This window comes from Urocampus carinirostris, chromosome 10, assembly GCF_059441175.1.
Source record: "Urocampus carinirostris isolate Australia breed hairy pipefish chromosome 10, RoL_Ucar_1.0, whole genome shotgun sequence".
In the NCBI taxonomy this organism is placed as follows: Eukaryota; Metazoa; Chordata; class Actinopteri; order Syngnathiformes; family Syngnathidae; genus Urocampus; species Urocampus carinirostris.
In genome coordinates, this window is record NC_142358.1 from 40,191,965 (window position 1) to 40,205,485 (window position 13,521).

The following is a 13,521-nucleotide window of genomic DNA, read 5'->3' on the forward strand; positions in this document are numbered from 1 at the left end:
TTTTGGGAAGAGGTAGTGAGGAACTATAACTCATTAATAGCAACAGTGACTTTCCCAGATAACTCATTACTTTAACTATAAAGTAAATCAGTTACTAATTCCGTTACTTTTGGGAAGAAGCAGTGAGTAACTATAACTCATTAATGGCAATAGTTACTTTCCCTAGTAACTCATTACTTTTACTATAAAGTAATTCAGTGACTAACTCTGTTACTTTTGGGAGGAAGTAGTGAGTAACTATAACTCATGAATGGCAATAGTTACTTTCCCTGGTAACTCATCACTTTTACTATAAAGTAATTCAGATGCTAATTCTGTTACTTTTGGGAGAAGTAGTGAGTAACTGTAACTCTTTAATGGCAATAGTTACTTTCCCTGGTAACTCATTACTTAACTATAAAGTAAATCAGTTACTAATTCCGTTACTTTTGGGAAGAAGCAGTGAGTAACTATAACTCATTAATGGCAATAGTTACTTTCCCTGTTAACTCATTACTTTTACTATAAAGTAATTCAGTTACTAACTCTGTTACTTTTGGGAAGAAGTAGTGAGTAACTATAACTCATTAATGGCAATAGTTACTTTCGCAGTGGTTTTGGTCCCCATTAACCGGGTCTTAAAAATAATAATAAAATAATTTAAGTATTTTTGAAGGGGCGTCGCTACTTCGCGGATTTTCACTTTTTGCGGGTGGTTTTGGTCCCCATTAACCGCGATAACCGAGGGATTACTGTATTTACTTTCCCTGGTAACTCCTTACTTTTAATATAAAGTAATTCAGTCACTAATTCCGTTACTTTTGGGAATAAATAGTGAGTAACTATAACTCATGACTTATTTAGAGTACCGTAACATGTCTATCACTGGTTGTTACACATCATTTAAAAAAACAAGAGAGCCGAAAAAGCCGGGTATTTAAGAAGATAGCTAGCAATAGCCATCGCTAGCCTCATTCCATCAAACGCTAAAAGACGGACTCCCCGCCTAAACGCTTTAATGGCGGCCCCTCCTTCCATGGCCGTCCTCATCTGGAGTGTTTTGTGCTGCCCACAGCGTTGCCAGGCATCCCAGATTACATCCAGAAAACCAGAGGAGGGAGGAGAACGAGGCGGAGCATCCAAGTAGGAACGACGAAGACGGAAAATAACTCAGAACGACATCAAACTTCAAGAGAAGCAAAGGGAAGGAGCTTCACCTACAAGGCTTTTCTTTATTCCACCAGGGGAACACCGGGACATGTAAGTACTTTATTCTTATCGCATATTAAATCCCCTCCTGAGCATATTCCTTATTTAAATAGACGCCATCATCAGTTGAGGTCACTTTGACATACTTTTGTGTCAAAACTACGTAAAACTTCTTAAATTGTGTTAAATGCAGTGTTGGGTGGGTTATTTAAAAATTTAATTGTTTATAGTTACTCACTACTTCTTCCAAAAAGTAACAGAGTGAGTAATTGAAATACCTTATGATCAAAGTAACAAGTTACCAGGGAAAGTAACTAGATAGATAGATACTTTATTCATCCCCGTAGAGAAATTCACACTTCCAGCAGTATCCTTGTATTGAAAAATAAAATAAAAAATATAGAATACAAAAATACCTCATAGAGCGTGTTGATATAAAGTATTTAAATAGTGCTACGGAAAATACACACTGTCATAAAAATAAGGTAATTTGCAAATGTAGGGGTGGGCTTTAATTTGGGCTTTAACACCCCCGGGTGGAGTTAAAGAGCCTCATGGCATGAGGAAGAAATGATCTCTTAGGTCTTTACTTTAAACAAAGGCATACCTGTTAGGTCATGTATATGAAATACTTTCTTTGCTGTCGTAACTTATTGGTATTAGGAATTACACAGTCATTACTTAAAATAAAAAAGTTGTTGTATGTAAAATAATTTGACATTTTCTGAGCTGCATTCGAGAAAAACAGCTGGTTGTATTATAGGACATTATCATTTTATGGCTCCTCACCAGCAACAGATTTATTTCACACTTGAAGTGCAACAAAAAAAAAAAACGTAAAAAAATAATACTCGGAATATACTGTACATGAACACGCACAAAAACGGACGTAAACACGCAAAAAAACGTACAAAAAGCCCTTGAAATTGTACACAAATAAAATGGACGTAAAGAATCACAAAAATGTACGTAAACACTCCCAGATACGCGCAAAAGTGTACCAAAACACACACCCAAAACGTACATAAATACCCACAAAAAAAGACTTAAGACGTAAACAGTTACAAAATTGCACGAAAATACTCTCAGAAATGTGGATAAACAGACACCAAAATGTACATATAGGCGCACGAAAAGGAACGTTAACACGCACAAAAAAGTACGTAATAGCCCATGAAATTGTACGCAAATAAAATGTACATAAACAATCACAAAAACGTACGTAAACACTCCCAGATACGCGCAAAAGCGTATAAAAAAACACACACACAAAAAACCTACATAAATACCTACAAAAACAGACGCAAAAAATGGACGTAAACAATTACCAAATTGTACGTAAAGACTCACAAATGTACGTAAACAATTACAAAGTTGTATGTAAATACATTAATAAATGTATGTAAACAATTACAAAATTGTACGTAAATACTTTCATAAATGTACGCAAACAATTACAAAATTGTACATAAATGCTCAGAAATGTGGATAAACAGACACCAAAATGTACATATAGATGCATTAAAACATATGTAAACACGCACAAAAACATACATCAAAGCCCATGAAATTGTAAACAAAAAAATGGACGTAAACAATTACAAAATCGTACGTAAATACTCTCAGAAATGTGTATAAACAGACGCCAAAACTTACATATGATGCACAAAAATGTACGTTAAAAACGCATAAATGTGTACGTAAACACACACACAAAACGTACATGATCACTCACAAAATTGTTCGTGAACAAACACAAAAACGTGCGTGAACACTAAAAAAATAACCCGCGTAAAAACACAAAATTGTACTCAAAAGCGCATGAAAATATACGTAAAAACGTACAGAAATGTACGTAAACATGCACAAAAACGTACGTAAAAGCTCCTAAAATTATAAGTAAAAAAATGTACGTAAACAATCACAAAAATGTACGTAAACACTCCCAGATACGCGCAAACGCGTATAAAAACACATACACAAAACGTACCTAAACAGACGCACAAAAATGGACGTGAAAAATTACAAATTGTACGTAAATACTCTAAGAAATGTGAATAAACAGACACAAAAACTTACATATAGATGCACGAAAATGTACGTTAAAAACGCACAAACGTGTACGTAAACACACACTTAAAACGTACGTAAACACTAAAAAACACGTGTAAACACACACAAAAATAACTGAAAGACGCACGAAAATATACGTAAAAACGGACAAAACGTATGCAAACACACACAAAAACGTAAGTAAGCGCACACATGAAAAAAAGTCCATAAAAACCTAGAAAAACATACATAAAACATCCACAAAACTGTATGTTAACGCGCACAAAAACGTACGCAAAAGCCCACGACATTGTACACCAAAAAACTTTACGAAAATACTTATAGAAATGTGGATAAACACACCAAAACTTACATAGAGACGGACGAAAATGTACGTTAAAAACGCACAAATGTGTATGTAAAGTAAACACAAAATTGACAAGTGAAAAATCTTCCATTGCACAAAGTTATGGAAATGAAGTCAAGTGTAAATAAGTAAACAGTACCACGTAAAACTTGAAACAGTTAAAAAAATGAAGAAAGTAAATCACTTTTGTGGATTAAAATACTTCTGCAAATAAAATACTACTACTGCATAACTGTTTTAGAATTAATTTAAGAGCATCTGATTTAAAAACTCTACGTAACCGGGATATTGCACTTGAACCTAAATATTGCACTTAAAACTGTAACAGTCAACGTGACAATTGTTAAATCTTCAATCGCACAAAGTTATGGAAATCGAGACGAGTGTATTAAGTAAACAGTACCATGTAAGAAACTTTTCTGGAATAAAATACTTTTTCTGCAAATAAAATACTACTACCGATAACGGTTTTAGAATTAGTTCAAGAACATCTAATGTAAAAACTGTACGTAACCGGGATATTGCACTCAAACCTAAATATTGCACTTAAAACCAACTAAGTGCAATGAAATACTTCTTCCGCTTAACTGTTTTTGAATTACTGGTAAGTCAAAAGCGCTCCAAGTAAGAACTGAAACATTGCACTTAAAAACCAAGGTTATTGCACTTCGATCATGGACATTGCACTTTAAAACCGTGTTTCCCGACGAGAATAGCAGTTTGTCAAGTTGCTATGAAGACCTTGTACAAAAAATCTCCAAAACGCTGAAGTTGTTTACAGTGTATTTTCATTTTTTCATTACTGGTGGGTCAAAAGCGCGTCAAGTAAAAACTGAAACATTGCACTTAAAAACCCAGGGTATTGCACTTCGATCATGGACATTGCACTTTAAAACTGTGTTTAAAACTGTGTTCTCCAACTAGAAGAGTGGTTTTGCTATGTCACGTTGCCATGACGACCTTGTACAAAAAATCTCCCAAAAGCTGAAGTTGTTTACAGTGTATTTTCATTTTTTCATTACTGGTAGGTCAAAAGCGCGTCAAGTAAAAACTGAAACATTGCACTTAAAAACCAGGGTATTGCACTTCGATCATGGACATTGCACTTTAAAACAGTGTTTAAAACCGTGTTCCCCGACGAGAAGAACAGTTTGTCCGGCTGTAATTGCTATGTAACGTTGCTATGACGACCTTGTACAAAAAATCTCCAAAACGCTGAAGTTGTTTACAGTGTATTTTCATTTTTTCACTACTGGTGGGTCAAAAGCGCGTCGAGTAAAAACTGAAACATTGCACTTAAAAACCAGGGTATTGCACTTCGATCATGGACATTGCACTTTAAAACTGTGTTTAAAACTGTGTTCTCCAACTAGAAGAGTGGTTTGTCCGGCTGTAATTGCTATGTCACGTTGCTATGACGACCTTCTACAAAAAATCTCCAAAAAGCTGAAGTTGTTTACAGTGTATTTTCATTTTTTCATTACTGGTAGGTCAAAAGCACTTAAAAACCAGGGTATTGCACTTTGATCATGGACATTGCACTTTAAAATTGTGTTTAAAACTGTGTTCTCCAACTAAAAGAGTAGTTTGTCCGGCTGTAATTGCTATGTCACGTTGCTATGACGACCTTGTACAAAAAATCTCCAAAACGCTGAAGTTGTTTACAGTGTATTTTCATTTTTTCCGTGACTAAATCCCCTCGAGACTCTTGTTCTGGTCTTTCAACACAAACTTTTGATTTTTCTACTTGGATCTTGTGACATGTCAGGACTGTACTGTTTTTTTCCTCTCCCCCACCAATAGCACCAAAAATGGAAAAAAAACGCCTCCACTCCACTTAATAAACTCCGTCCTTTCAGCCAGTGAGGATTCACGATTTTTTTCCTACCCTCTCTCGTACGGGCACAGTGGACGCTGTGAGTCAAAAAAGCCGAAGGGGATGTGAAGGAATGTCTTACTCGCTTTGGAACTGAAGTCATGAACTGCGGCCTGAGCAAGGGCTGGGTTTGAAAGTGTTCCAGTTGGAGCAGCAGCTTTTTCCAGGCATGCACTGACAATGCGAGGCAGCCTCCCGCTGAAGGGTGAAAAAAAAAAAGAAAAATTCCACATCTAAACTCGAGGTGCAGCACTCCTTAATAAGCAGCTGCTTGTCTCAGGTGGGGAAAAAATAGGGATGATGTTTATGGACTGCTGCCATATATATATATATATATATATAGGGGTAGGTCAGTGTTTCCTAAGCGTTTTTGAGCCAAGGCACACTTTTTTTCAGTGGAAAATCTCAAAGCACTTTGTCAAATGTATAAAAATTCCCGGCACTAGTTTCATGTTTTTTTTTTTGCTTTTTAAAATTTGAATTATCACGTCGCCTCAATTGACAATACGGACGCTGCCCTACTTACGAACGTTAGTAAGTTGAATTTGTTCGTAAGTTGCTTCAGTGCTATAATTTATATGTTTAAGGCTTGTATAAGTAACCCGCATTGTTTTGTACTAAACAATAAAGATTTCATAAACTATGCTCTACAAAGATAAATAAAGTTAAGTTTAATTTACTTGTGGAAGATGCGCTTCAAGAGGTCCTCCTCCATGTTAAAAAATTGCAGATAAAAGCAATCTAACCATTTTCTCAACCGCATCAAGCTTTCTTATTCCACTTTGACTTCAAATGAAGGGGCTCGCCTCAATTATCACGTCTCCTTAATTGACAGTATAGATGCTGGCCTACTTACGAACGAGGTTCCAAACGATCGTTTGTAAGTTGAATTTGTTGGTAAGTTGTTTCAGTGCTATATTTTGTATGTTTAAGGTTTATACAAGTATGTTTAAGGCTTGTATAATTAACCTGACAGGTTACTTATTAGTAAACCAAGTAAACCAAAACAAGTGTGCGTATTAAAAATAAAATAAAATAAAAAGCACCGGGAACAAAACTGAGTTTGATTATGGTATTGCAGGGTTGGTTAGGGTTACTTTAACTGGATTACTTTCAATTACTTTTGGATTACTCCAATGCCAAATATGCTAATAAAAGACAAAAGAAACTAAATATGAATCAAATGATGACTCACAACGCGTGGTAAGCTTTCTCTCCTGGCTTTGATCTCTTTGATCTCCGGCAAAACGAACATTAAATGCGACAGAAACAAAATGAAAATAAATCTAAACAGCTTGCCAACATCATTTTTGCTGTTCCATGTATTCCATTACTCCCCAAGCCTGCACAAAATTTAATCATTTTATTCATATTTAGTTTCTTTTGTCTTTTATTAGCATATTTGGTATTGGAGTAATCCAAAAGTAATTGAAAGTACTCCAGTTAAAGTAACCCTACCCAATCCTGGGTATTGAACACAAAGTAAAACACCGGAATACAACAAAATTTTAGACGTGACGTAACGAACCCGGAGGAGAGCGAAAAACTGCGCATATGAAAACATTGCAGGGTGTGAAAGGGCCACGCCGCCCTTCTGCAGCCAAAGTAATGCACTGTTTCTCACCGTCAGTAACGGTAAGGGCGTTGTAACGACGGAAAAAGTAACGATTTAGATTACCTCGTTACTGAAAAAAATAACGCCGTTACGTGACAGCGTTATTTATAACGGCGCTATCCCCAACACTGCAGCACGGCGGCGCAGTGGTTAGCGCGTGTGCGGCACAGTTCTGCGGTCATGAGATCGAACCTCCTGTCTGGAGTTTGCATGTTCTCCCCGTGCTTGCGTGGGTTTCCTGCGGGCACTCCGGTTTCCTCCCACATTTCAAAAACATGCATGTCAGGTTAATTGGCCGGTCCAAGTTGTCCCTAAGTGTGAATTAGTGAGTTAATTGTCTGTCCCTGTGTGCCCTGGCAACCGGTTGAGGGTGTCCCCTGCCCACTGCACGAAGATAGCTGAGACTGGCTCCAGCACCCCCTCGACCCTACTGAGGATAAGCGGTGCAGATAATGGATTGATGGATGGATATTCCCAACACTGCATCTCAGTATCCCTTGTAGATAACCTCCATGCCACCATTATCTCCTACTTCAAACACGATCGTTTTCGGCACGAGGCTTCAAGGACGAAAGCTCAGCTTTCAGACACAAATACAGGAAACATCTGAAGTGTTTTTTTTCTTCACAAGGAAATACAGCCCAGTATTATTCTGTGAGTGATCCAAGTGTATCTAATAGAAAAGAAATTGTTGCCTACCGCTGAAAATGAAACGGGAATAAGAGGTGCTGCTCATTTTCACAAAATGAATAGTTTACTTGGAAAATTAAACAGACAGTCTGTATTATGTCCACTAGATGTCACTGTATTGTGTCGTGCAACTGAAAAGTGCTAAAAAGCGCAAGGAATAGAGTTTGTACGACTTGATTTTTAATGTTGTGTTCTCAAAATTTGAAACGTGCGTGAATTGTGGGTCATGTGCTTGTGATAGCTTGGCATTGTTGCCATGTTTCCCAGCAGTCTTAATCGATAGACCATGCAATAAATTGTCATGAACCGGAAGAGGATCATGACCCAAATCCGTGCCGTTTCTCACACAGGCTTTTATTTTACGGGAAATGGGGAGTCATGCACGTTAGGCAGTGGTCTGGCGTGGAAAGACAGAAAACCAGAGGCCAACGAAGTCGATACCAATTGCCCGAGTAGATATAGGACAGATGGGGTCGATACCGGACAGGACAGGATTTATATCAAAACAGGATATCGAAAATAAACAGGACAAACTAGACAGGAACGAAAACTGGAGAGAATAATAAACCGGACAAAAATAGACGGGAACCAAACTGGAAACAGATATTAAACAGGACAAAAATAAACGGGAAAAATACCGGACAGAAAATACCAGCCGGCAACAGAACCGAGTTACAACTAATGTCTTGCGGGGCAGAGGTTCGTTGACGGACTGACAAAGGAAGAATGAGAGCACTGAGCTTAAATAGACGGAAAGCATATCTGTCAATGAGCCGCAGCTGGCGCCACAGGGGCAGGGCCAATTGGGCGCCACCGCAACCGTGACACATAGACACTTATATAGCGCCTCCTAGAGGTAAAAAAATAATTCATTAAAAAATACATATTGATTTCAATAATAAACACAAATACAAGTTTTTTTTTACCATTAGGAGATGCTAAGTCATACACACTTAACAATGTATTTTCCTATTATTACTTAAAATTTGAATTGAAAAAAGTGTGGATATGTGAGTGAATGAATAATGTTCTATATACAGTAAATCTAAGGCATTTTCATAACTATTATTCATAATAATAATAATAATAATAATAATAATGGTATTCATTAAATAGTATGTAGTAAATAAATGAACAAAAGGAAAGAAAACAATTTTTGGGGGGTATTTATTTAACTTTGACTTATTTTGTTAGTTAGTTACTGTGTCATGATTACTGATGTAACTCAGCTGTGCCCGCTCTTTTGGCGGCAACTGCCGCGTGTTCTGATTGGCTCCCGATCAGTACTGGAACCCAGTCCTGTCTGTCCCCTTTTGTCAGTCCGTCTGCAAACCTCTGTGAACACTAGGCAAGCCTTTTTCGACCCTGACTCCCACCTGTCATGTTTTTTGCTCCCGTCTGTCCCCGGCTTCGACCTGTTTTTGGTCCTGACCACCTCTGCTCTCCCGTCCCGGCTTACGACCTCCTTTTGTTCCTGACTACGTCTTCTCTCCTTTTCTGGCTTACGACTCGCTTCCGACCCTGGCCACGTTTTTGCTCTCCTGTCCCGGCTTCCGACCCGCTTTTTCTGTCCCTGACACCATCGCTCGCCACGGAAGATACACTTCCGCGTTTATTAGGTTATAAAGGATACGATTATTCATTAGAATATTTTTCAAATTATGAACATTTAAACATTTTTTCAAACGTGTTGTCGTCTCAGGTTGAAATGTAACACACTTTTCCTTTTTTTGTAGTCAAAGATTAGAAAATAAAAAGGTAAGTTCTTGGAATTTATTTATATTTATCTAAATGGTGTTTTTAAATACTTCATATAATATATGTGTTTTGTGTTTAAAATACATTCTTGAAAATAACTGTCTTTCATCACCCTAAAATCTGTTTGCAACTAATATTTGATTGACTGCCTGTTTTGTTGCCAAACGTTTGTGGTAACGGCCTGCGTGTCCCCATTTACTCCACAGCCTCTTATTGCACGCCCACTTCATTCTTTTTTGTCAAATTTAGCGCAACTTAAAAAATATACTTAAGCTAAATGCGATCATATCCGTATATTCCAAGGTCTTGGCTTCGGACTCTAGAAGATCCAGTGGAGATGTCTCGCTGGGGGCGTAAGAACGTGAAAAAGGCGCCGGAGGTGGTCCGCACGGTGACGGAGGGCCTGAAGTCGCTCTACCGCAAGAAATTGCTGCCGCTGGAGCAGTACTACGGTTTCCACGACTTCCATTCGCAGAGCCTGGAGGACGCCGACTTCGACAACAAGCCCATGGTGCTCGTGGTTGGCCAGTACTCAACCGGGAAGACCACCTTCATCAAGTGAGTTTAAAAGTACAAAAAATGCTCTTTTATGTACAGGAAAATTTGACGTTTGGTTCTATTTGGATGGCACTGTCAGGACCAGAACGGAAACAGGACCCAATTCCGTAGCGTTTACCACAAGTTTTATTGAAGGAAAGAGGAAGGGCCCATGATCCGGTGTTCGCTGGATGCAAGTCGTACTCGGATTGTGATCCAAACACGGAAGTGGATCTTCCGTAGCGAGCGTGGTCAGGGACGGAAAAACCGGTCGGTAGCCGGGACTGGGAGAGCAAGGCGTGGTCGGGGTTGGAAACGAGTCGTAAGCCAGAACGGGAGAGTAGACGTAGTCGGGGACGAAAAGAGGTCTTAAGCCGGGACGGGAGAGCAGATGTGGTCACGATCAAAACAGGTCGTAGACGGAGACAGACTGGAGCAAAAACGGGACAGGTGGGAATCAGGGTCGAAAAAGGCTTGCCTAGTATACACTGAGGTTCGCAGACGGACTAAGATTCCCATCAATAATCATGACAGGCACGGGTCAGGAACCTTTTTTACCCTAGAGCCATAATAGCACAAAAATATATACATATTTTTTATGGGCCATACCAAATATTTCTGGACAAAATCAAATTTTTTTTAGCTTTTAATTTCATTGTGGGACCGGAAATGACTTGATGAAGTTTATGAAATAAGAATAATGCCAGACCCTGTGTCCCATATCAATATAGCACTTTAAACTTGTCTCCTTGACTTCAATGCTCCCTCTAAGCTGTGCGTGTGCCCAATTTTGCACTGTCCAGACATTCTTAGTGCACAAGAAAAGCTAACCTGAACGTAAAATTCAGTTTGCTTTTTTTGTTTGAAAAAAAAAACATATATTATTGTATTACTTTTTTTATCAGTATGACTATAAATATAGAAGACATGTTTGGTTTACTTTAATTATGGCCAGCACAGTTGTAGCTACATGACCTTTCTCTGACTACGTCAATGTTGCCTCGCAACTGTCCGTCTTTTTTTAGAGAAGTGGCTCTTTTAGCCCGGGTCACTAAAAAGATCTGGCTTTTTAGCTGTTTTTTGTTGTTTTTGCTGCTTTCATCCGTATATTACCAATTTTTATGTAACATTATGCACAAAATGACTTACGAACTTTGGTTTGTTCAGGCTCATTTTGACCTTCATTTTTTGGAAATAATGGTTTCAAAGCAAGGTGTAAGCAGAGTTCTTCTGTAGAAATGTCACAAAAAACTGCAAACAAAAAGTTTATGGATGTTTTTCCTATCAGCGTAGTGGGCGCTTGTGAAAGAGGGGACTGTCCGATGTGTGCAGAGATCTTGCTACCGCTACCCCAATCAAATTGCTCTGTGTGCTTAGCTGGCTTTTTTTTAGTAGCTCAGTAGGTAAAGCATTCGTTAGGTTCAATTCCTGGCTCCCCCGTGTTATATCTTGTAGTGTCCTTGGGCAAGACACTAAATCCCTAATGCCCCCGATAAGCTGAAGCTGCTATTAGTGTGCGTGAAGCAAATTGTAAAGCGCTTTGGGAGGTCTTCAGTGACTCTACAAGCGCTAAATAAATGCAGACCATAATATAAAATGAATAAAAATTACTGTATTTATTTGTGTATAACGCACACTTGTGTACAACACACACCCCTGATCTTTTAATTAAAAATCGTTAAAAACTTTTTTCGTTCAAACTAAGCATTATCAGTGAAGAAACGTGTTTAAAATCATTTATTGGCAACGTGAACTTTGAACATAATACCAACATTACATTCATAATGAATTTATTTATTGTCCTTTAAAGTTCGATTCATCATCAGATACAACAAATACTTGTGTCTCTTTTCGTACTTTTTTATTCATTTATATATTTCAGGGTGACTTCCTGTTTTTCGCAAGAATGTTAGCAAATGAGGTAAAATGCCTTTTCGCGTGGTGGTCGGCGGTTTCACCGCGATATAATTTTTTGCGATTGTGCTCAGCACTATCTTTCAACTGATCAATCATGACACAAATGCAGTATGTAATATAAAACTCTTATGTACAACGCACACAGAAACTTTCATTTTAGATAAAAAAAACATGCGCTATACACGAATATTTACGGTAAATGTAATGAGCTCATTTTAATTTTTTTTGCTTAGCCAAAAAGAGCTGACATTATAGAATCAATAAGGTTTTTCATAAAAATGTAGCAGATATAGGTTTTAAAAAAAAAATCAAAATAGGATTCTTTGGATACTACTGTCCTTTCTTCAGACTGATACCAATGATCAACCTACAAAAAGTAACTGATCATTAAAATAGATAACAATAAATCCTACAGTAATATTTTCTTTAGAATTGCATCAAACTATTGCCAATTCTTCATCCCGATCAATATCCGGAAATGTAAAATAAGCCCCGTGTCTGCACTGCTACAAATACGTGGTATCCATGGGGAGCAGAGCTTTCAGCCGCTCTGCCCTCCATTTCTGGAACTCATTGCCGCCTGACCTCCAAAATTCTGCGACGCAGTCCACCTTCAAATCCGGACTCAAAACTAACCTCTTCAGACTTGCCTATTCTTGACCATATGCCTCACATACCACCCCTTTTAACTATAATGTGTTTCATTGGCTATTTGTTACTCTATTGTTTTACTCTTCGTTTATTGTTGTGTCCTACTCATATTTACAGCAACCTTGGGTGTCCTTCAAAATAAAATGTCTTATTATGATTATTAATATCCACAGACTCCTAAACATAAACACATTTTCACACAAAATTTGTATTTAATCAAACATTGACATGAATTTTATGTGTTTTCCCACTAGATTTCTGTGGATTTTTAAAAATATCTGATACCTGCAGATTAAATTAGCAATTCAATTAGGTAAGGAATTTTCTACAGGATTCGCTTTTACTACTGAGTAAATTTGATTTTATCGATTTTGTTTTTTAAGTGATCACAGTTCACTGATTGATACTCTGTCAATTTTGAGTATTTGGATAGGCTTACAAGAGGTGAATGAACCTCTGAAATGAGGCATTGCCGTTGAGGCGGGAAATGACACATATGATTGACAGGTACCTGCTGGAGCAGGAGATTCCCGGCAGCCGCGTGGGACCCGAACCTACCACCGACTGCTTCACGGCCATCATGCACGGCGATGTGGAGAATGTCATCCCCGGTAACGCCCTCATTGTGGACCCCAACAAGCCTTTCCGCAAGCTGAATCCTTTCGGGAACACCTTTCTCAACAGGTGAGCTCGAGACGCGGGGCAACCGGAGGGAATGCTGCGAGGTCCTCTGGAATTTTTCAGGCGGGCCTGCCAAGTTTCCCCCCCCCCCCTTGCCTTAATGGCGGAAAAAAAAGAAAAGGGAACGTTATCGGGAGGGAGGGTGATGAAAGGACGATAATGGACGTTGGCAAGGAAAGTTTATTTGTA

At 38.3% G+C, this 13,521-nt stretch overlaps 1 protein-coding gene across 2 annotated transcripts in view; it reads left to right on the forward strand.

Moving 5' to 3' along the window:
* Positions 1-1,024: 1,024 nt before the first annotated feature.
* The window catches only part of ehd2b (EH-domain containing 2b), a 29,540-nt gene continuing 17,043 nt past the window's right edge, over positions 1,025-13,521 (forward strand). The window contains exons 1-4 of one of the 2 annotated variants that reach the window (XM_088345718.1): positions 1,025-1,239; positions 9,525-9,546; positions 9,850-10,104; positions 13,159-13,335. In XM_088345718.1, the coding sequence (XP_088201844.1) occupies positions 9,884-10,104; positions 13,159-13,335 (398 nt within the window). In that variant the 5' untranslated portion in view covers positions 1,025-1,239; positions 9,525-9,546; positions 9,850-9,883. The remainder of the gene's footprint in view (positions 1,240-9,524; positions 9,547-9,849; positions 10,105-13,158; positions 13,336-13,521) is intronic. The other variant, XM_088345717.1, reaches the window with a different exon arrangement.